The 7,313-nt window shown below is 42.3% G+C and overlaps 1 protein-coding gene across 3 annotated transcripts; it reads right to left on the bottom strand.

Moving 5' to 3' along the window:
* Positions 1-223: 223 nt before the first annotated feature.
* Positions 224-4,724, bottom strand: LOC148037602 (G-type lectin S-receptor-like serine/threonine-protein kinase SD2-5). Of its 3 annotated transcripts, none has more exons than XR_015690666.1 (3): positions 3,828-4,724; positions 1,092-3,346; positions 224-1,021 (listed from the first exon to the last, which is right to left on the bottom strand). XR_015690666.1 is itself a non-coding variant. In XM_087676548.1 (2 exons), exons 1-2 carry the CDS (start codon positions 4,635-4,637, stop codon positions 2,816-2,818), a joined length of 1,341 nt encoding a protein of 446 aa, XP_087532674.1. In that variant the 5' UTR covers positions 4,638-4,724; the 3' UTR covers positions 224-2,815. The 3 variants fall into 3 exon arrangements, 1 of the variants encoding a protein (XP_087532674.1); XR_015690667.1 differs by having other exon boundaries at positions 224-1,015; XM_087676548.1 differs by having other exon boundaries at positions 224-3,346.
* Positions 4,725-7,313: the final 2,589 nt, after the last annotated feature.

The following is a 7,313-nucleotide window of genomic DNA, read 5'->3' as shown; positions in this document are numbered from 1 at the left end:
TAAAACACAACCCTTTTCTATTCAATCTATAAGTAACCCCTTTTTTATATGACACCCTTCTATATGTAAAAAATGTATAAAATTGGTATTTTAAAAATCCCTTATTTTGAACTCACGTTATATATACATATATTCATGAGTGAACCCCCCAAGTCGTAGGGACACTAAGTGAGATGAGAATAATAGATCAAGAGTACTTAATTGAAGAAAAATATATGGAGAGACGAATGAGTAGAAATCTCATTCCATCATTCTTACTGTAAAACCATAACGAAGATGTTTCGATTGTTAAAGATGAAGTTTAGAGAGCAAAGTGAAGGCAGAGAGATTATTCCTTCTTTTCCTCTCCTCTACAAACAACCGGCATTATTGTAACCTCTAAAGAAAGACTAAAACTAAAGATGATGGTATGATGATGAAGAAGTGATATGAGAGGAAAGAATTAACTTTAATGACCCAAAGGACATGCAGTCCCCTTCAATTCGTAGGTCTTTGACAATTAGCTTCCAAAGCTCTCTGTTCTAATGATCTATGCAAGCAGCTTCCAGCAATTGTGATTCAAGTTATAGTCGCAGAGTCCAGGCGACCTTCTCCAAAGTTGGCAGGCAGCAGCTTTCTCGTACTTGTAGATGTGCAAAATTGGTGCTTCCCTCAGCCTCGTTTCATTACTGCGACCCGTCCTTCGTCACCTTCAGCTCTGCAACATCTCGTCTTCGTTCAAACTCCTCCTCACTCTTGTCGCCATATTTTCGATGGCAATGACATCCCTCAGTGCTGGGTCATGCATCAGATTGGCTGTTGTAAATTGAGGCTGCCAAGTTTATGGCTTGGGAAGTTTTGGAAGCAACAGTTTTCTCTGTAGTCTTCTTCTCCATCTTCTTAATTAATCAATGCCACCTTTATCGTCCTTTGCTAGCTTCGTCAAACTCCTTATTGTCTTCAACTACTCTTCTTCTTCACTATTAGGATGTCACATGACAGTCCTTCACGACAGAGAGTCCTTGATAGACACATCCTACAGCTACAGACGATGATGAATAACCTTGCGGGAAGTTAGCTTAGAAATCAAGTGTAGCCTCTCTTGTTGTTACCTTCAATCGACAACTTCAGAAATGTCCAATTTTGCAGCTTTCGTCGAAGATCTCCATCCTCCACTTCCGCTTGTCAGATGTTCATCATCAGCCACTTTGTCGTCGTCATCACCACCTTTTGACTTGTTTCAACCATCGTGCCGAGCTCTGTGTCATCCATCATTGCAGTCTTCCTTCGTAGCTTCTTCATCACCCACAACTGAGTGTCAATTTTAATCTCCTCACGTACTATAGCAACTTCAGTCCACCATCACAATTCAACGAAACTGCCGATTCCTCCACCCTTCGCCAGATGTCGCAGCAACAGTCTCGTCTTTGTCTTCATTTCGAGCTCTCCTGTGTCTCCTTTTTCAACTACGAGCCCCGTTATTTCCCCCCTCGAACCTCCATAGTTAATGCAAGTCGACACGGGGTTCAGAGTGGCGCTGTAGCTGGCGATGAAGCTTCCTCGCCTTCTTCAGGACTGTCCGTTCTATCATCTTCCAATATCTCGACTGGAGCACACCTTCTCATCATCTTCGTTTTTCTTTTTAAACTGATTGTGCCTCCCTTTTTAGCGTCATCCTCACGCATCCATACATTAAAGCTTATAGCTTTCCTCTCAGAAGCTTTAATTAAAAATATCTCTAATGTCATCTTCAAAAAGCATTCAATAATTGTGGCCTCTATTTGACATCAAGGCTTTTGTCATTAACTTGCCCATAATGCTGTCAAGTCACACTTAATTGACCATCTCCTACCTATGCCACCTTACATTTACCAATTCCAACAATACCATCATTCTCTTTTCCTCTGAATTTGAAGGGTTCAACCTTTAATATCTCACATCGGGATCTTAATTCTTTCCATTGCCCAACCAAGGAATTCATCATAACATATATTTACAACGATCATATGATTTGTTGTTGGAGTTTCTTCTGCAAACGCATGTTGTTGAGCCCATTGTCTCATAGGCTGTTAGATTTCAAACAAGAGCTTTAACATAAATTTAAGTGTTATGGGAAGAGGAAGCCCCTCGAGAACCGCAACACTCAGGAATGAAACTGCAATTGCAAAGTAATTTACAATTTTCAAAAATTATTCGGATCTCCATTGAAACCCTACTATCAAAAATTGTACTAAAAAAGACTATAAAAGTAAGAAGAATAAAAGCTAGTCGAATTTTCCCTATGGTAGTTGCAACCACATTGATCTGAACCTGTAACCGTTTCTCCAAATTTCCATCTTCACTGAGCTTGGATATCAATTTCTCCCACTCTGTTCTCATGCCAATAGTAATTATAAGTATCTTACCTGACCCATTGATTACCGAAGTTATAAATCCTTTGCTGGATTCTACAAGCTCCCATGACATACAAATTCAAACACAAAAGATACACACAACAGAAAATAAACTCATAATGACGCTGACTTAAGAGTTCAAAATTTTGGCAAAAAATTCCGCCCTCAAGTTTGCAGTGGCAGACGCGCAGCGTCACGATAACGCAATGTGTATAGTAGTTTGGAGTAGGTGAAATAAAAACTCGAGGGGTGAATACAAACTTGCAATAGTAGAAAATAGCATGATAAGACCTAAAATGGACATCAAGTTATCATATCGAAAAGTGGGAGTAGCAATGGAACTGTGAAAATTTGTTATAAGATATTGCTCAAACGCAACAAGAGAAACATTGCAAAGAATAAATAACTAAAAAAGAAATTGCCAAGTGATATCAAGAATTGTATTATCGAGGCATAGTCAGGATTAGAGAATGCATGTCATCACAGGACGAAAATGCTAGAGAGTTGTTGATGGTAGGTACTTCGTGCAAACTAGTAGGGGTCTTAATGACATGGAGGTTGCCCTCTAGCATTTGCACCACATTGCTCATAGAAGGCCGTAGGGATGGGTTTTCTTGGATGCACCATAAGGCCACTTTAATGAGCAAGATTGCTTGCTCAGAAGCTAAGGGATCGAGTTGGTTGTATAGGTGAGGATCAAATACATCATGAGGCAAACCCTCACGGAACTTATTGAAGGCTAATGTGGGTAGATGCCAATATTCGGAGTTGCAGAGTGAGTGGTCGATGATACGACGTCCACTTACCAACTCTAAGGAAACCATACCAAAGCCATAGACATCAGCTTTACTATCTACACCAAAGCCGCGAAGCCATTCTGGAGCAAGGTAACCGGGGGTGCCCCTAAGGGTGGTGACAATTACATTGTTAGGGGCATCTCGACCAATGCTTCTGGAGAGTCCAAAGTCACCCACCTAGATCAATATTCACAAAAACCATGGGTTTAGTATCAACATGCATGCATTTGAGGATGTTACATATAAGTATAGTTTCAAAACAAATTACCAAATTGGAAAACAAGAACTTTTGAAGTTTTTGGGATCTTAAATTTGATAAGATAAGTCCACTTTAGTTAGTTTTTGATGTTGCTAGTGTATGTGGGATTGCTAAATAGGAAAAAGAAACCTCTAAGGCTGAAAATTGGCAAAGTTAAGTGCATTTTAGTCATGGTTTTGCGAATCTTAAGCTGCATCTATCTATTTTGATGTTGAAAGTGTTTGTATTGGTTCTTAGAAACCGCATCTTATAAGTCATCTCTTTTAAAAACTAACGCATGCATTGTATAAAACCACTATTGCACCTATCTATTTCCAAGTTTGGATAGTCTTTGGATTCGTGAATGCTAACCAACACAACAAAGGCTAACGAACCGAGACTAGTTCATGGATACTTAACCTTGGCATGGAAGTGCCGGTCAAGGAGGATGTTCTCGGGCTTGACATCTAAGTGGAGGATCTTCTCCTTACACTCCTCATGGAGGTAGGCGAGGCCGCGGGCGGTCTCGAGGGCAATACGGAAGCGGGTGGGCCAATCGAGGGGCGACACATGGGGGAAGGGTGAGGGTACCACGTCATCAAGGGCCTTTCCTCGTTTAGGAAAGAGCCACCTGTCGAGGGAGGAGTTGTCCACGAACTCGTAGATGAGGAGCCTCTCAGGGCCTTCGGTACAGAAGCCCAGGAGGGAGACCAGGTTCACATGGTGTATCCGGGAGATGGTAGCCACCTCCGTGAAGAACTGCTTGTCGGAGCGTGCGTCCGCCTGACCGTCCAGGCGCTTGACGGCGGCCCGGCTGCCGTCCGTTAAGGTTCCGTCATACACAGACCCGAAGCCACCATGGCCCAGCTTCCTGCTGAACCCCGCCGTCGCTACCTGCAACTCCTCTAGAGTAAACCTCCTCGGCAGGCAGCTCTCCAGATGCTGCAGAATCCGCTCCTCTTCCTCGTTCCTTCGTGCCGCCTCCGCAGCGACCGCAACCCTGGCTTCAACCCTGGCTTCCAATTCCCTCTTCATCTTCCTGTTCCTCTTGCGGGCGAGTATTGCTATGGCGAGTAACAGGGCGGATGTCACCACTACCCCTGCTATGGCGAGGCCACGTAGGTGGGATCGTCTGGTTCGGGTCACGCAGAAAACCAGCAGCGTCAAGTCTAAGCTGCTGGCTAGTATTCGACACCATTGCGTCCGCACAGTCATCCAAACGGTTTCCATTCAGGGATGAGCTATGGCGGATGGAGAGACACAGCGGGACAGGCACGTGCGTGCGCGCAGCCAGAGAGAGGGAGCGGGGGGGGGGGGGGGGGGGGGGCGGCGCCTTATCTCTGAGGGAGAGAGCGAGCGCGCTTCCTGCTGGTTCACCCTTGAAGTCGTTCTCTGATTTTTGGATGAGTTGGCTGGTTTCACGTTTCATTTGAAAACAAAAAGGTCGTTTTCTTCCGGACCCACCAAAACTTCTACCGGCCTCACATGCCCGGAAGAAAAAATTGGCTGGTCTGATGGAAGATGATTCTTCCAGACCCACCACAACTTCACATTCCGAGAAGAAAAAAACTGGCTGATGGAAGATTTTTATCTTTACAAAATTTGATTCCACAAACGTGTGTATAAACTTGTATGATTGGTTGCTTTGCTTTTAAATAATGAGGACCTGTGTAAGTGCGGGTCTTCAGGGTGCTGGTAAAGTAATAGTAACTAGGCGCTCCGCACCTAGACTCAGCCCGGCTCTTCGCGTCGAGCAGCGCTACGCGCTAGCTTTCTCTCGGCGCTTCGCGCTGAAATGTGAAGCACCAATGTTTTAATTTGTTCACACATTTTTCCACTTAGTAATGAATCAAATAGTCTTGCAATTTTTAAACTTCATTATAAAATCTAACAATTCAATACAATAACATTAATTATCTCAATCATAATAGTTGGAAAAGATAATTGAAGCAAAAGTGATTTTTAAATATCACTAAAAGAATTCCAACTATAACAATAGGTAAATGGAAAAGAAAGTATTTAATGTTTTCAAAAAGATAGTTGTATTGTCGAAAATCAACTATAAAAAAGAAAGCTTTCTCTTCTTGGATGAATTATCAACAGTGGATCTAGCATGGGGAACATGTGTGGGCGAAGCTGTGACACGCATCGCCCCAGATTGTGCTGCAACATCTAAAAATGAAAAAAAAAACTTTAGAAATAACAATATTAAATTTATAAAGCAAAACATTAATAAAAATGGTGAGTAAGTATTACCTAGGGACGTGATATGATTGGCTCTAACATTAGTAGAGCAGTCGGCGGAATTTGGATGAAATTGATGCAAAGTTACAAAACATTATAAATCTTGAAACTCCCATTTACTCCAGTCATTCTGTATGTGTCTAGTGTGGGACTGATGTCGAAGGGTTCTCGAAAGCTAAGTCGCGTCTACAGAAGACCTTGACAAATTTCAAGATAGAAGATCAATCTAGCGAGATCAGATTCAATTTGAAAGCTCAATTTCAGATAATATGAAACATACAATCAGCTACATCTGATTCGGAGCATCTCCAATAAACGTCTTGACAAAAACTCATGTCAACAAATTTTTCATGTAGTCTGAATCTCTATGAAGCTTCTCTTGGAACTTTTTGTTTTTAAACCATTGATTCAATATATCCATTGGAACAATAAGCAGCCTGTCTCTCCCAAAGGAACAAAAAGACTGCATAAAATTGAACAGGTTTTCACATATCCGCATTGCTACGGCTTCGATCTGCTATTGTTGAGCAGCATTGATAGTAGGAAGAGAGAGCATATCTTCAACTGCGAGACTAACCTTTGCAGTCAAAGGCATTGAATTTGGTTGCTCCACAGTACTAAAAGTGAGAACCAGGTGATTGCACGTACAATGTTAATGCTTTTTTTGGTGGTATGGAGAATCTGTAATGTATAATATATGATCTGTGAGCGACTTTAATTGAATACTCCAAGCTGATTCAGCTCCATCCAAGTAGTGGAAATAGTCCGAGGGCAATGAAGGCTGGATGCTCTGTTCCTTGATGCAGAGTATGCTCTGTTCTTGCTCGATTGTGTCAGATAACATGGAAAAGCTCCTCTGTAGCTGCACTCCGTAATGAAAATCCACTCTACACTAAAATGTATGATATTGACAAAGAAGACCCTCCAAAAAAAACAGAGCGCTTCTCTCTTCTTTGGTTGAATATAGCTTCAACTTATAAGGTTTGAAGAGTTCGACGGATCTCCTGAAAGCCTGCTACCTATCCATTTTTTCTCATCTTCCTCCTCTCTACTCGACGCATGTGCAACATTTTTCTTGGAGGTTGTTGCACAATCCTTCAAATCCAGCTTTAGCAAATGCATCCAACCCACTGAGAGTAAAACTTTGTTTTGTCCATCACTAAATTAACATTCTCAGATGCAATACTCTGGGACTTCTGTCTCTTCCGTCCGTGCACTTCCATATCCTTACGTGATCTTCTTCTCTCCTACAATTGAAAACCTCTGACGCTCCTCTGGAATTCTGTCGTCGTTGATGTCGACCACGTACTGATCGTTCTCCTTCCTCCTCTTAGCTTTTGCATTTTCATAGCTTGTCAGACACCAGGAGGTGGTGATATATCCTTTATCTCATAGCGCAGGTGAAGACCCCACGCTAAGGCAGCTGAATTGATTGCTTCTTTCCACCGTATCCAAAAGCTTCTCGATCCAATCCAAGTTCCTCCCCGATGCTTTCCTTCCCAAAATCAACGCTCATTCTCTGATTCACCTTCGGAATCAGACACCTTGTTTGCTATCACAAATCGATGACTTCATAGGTCTCAGAGAGAACATCCACCCTGGGAAAATCGATGCTACAGCATCCTTACTCAGTCCCAGTCTCTGTATTTTCTGAGATCTTGT

Source organism: Lygodium microphyllum, chromosome 4 (genome assembly GCF_053477565.2).
Source record: "Lygodium microphyllum isolate KBCC chromosome 4, Lygodium_microphyllum_v1.1.10, whole genome shotgun sequence".
NCBI classification, from domain to species: domain Eukaryota; kingdom Viridiplantae; phylum Streptophyta; class Polypodiopsida; order Schizaeales; family Lygodiaceae; genus Lygodium; species Lygodium microphyllum.
This window is presented reverse-complemented; position numbering and strand designations above follow the sequence as displayed.

What these genes read in the sequence shown, in the direction of transcription:
- LOC148037602 (XM_087676548.1), bottom strand. Translation starts at nt 4,637, where the DNA reads ATGGAAACCGTTTGGATGACTGTGCGGACGCAATGGTGTCGAATACTA. An exon ending in ACCGGCACTTCCATGCCAAG is followed by an intron (nt 3,347 to 3,827) that starts GTTAAGTATCCA and finishes ATATTGATCTAG; the next exon opens with GTGGGTGACTTTGGACTCTC.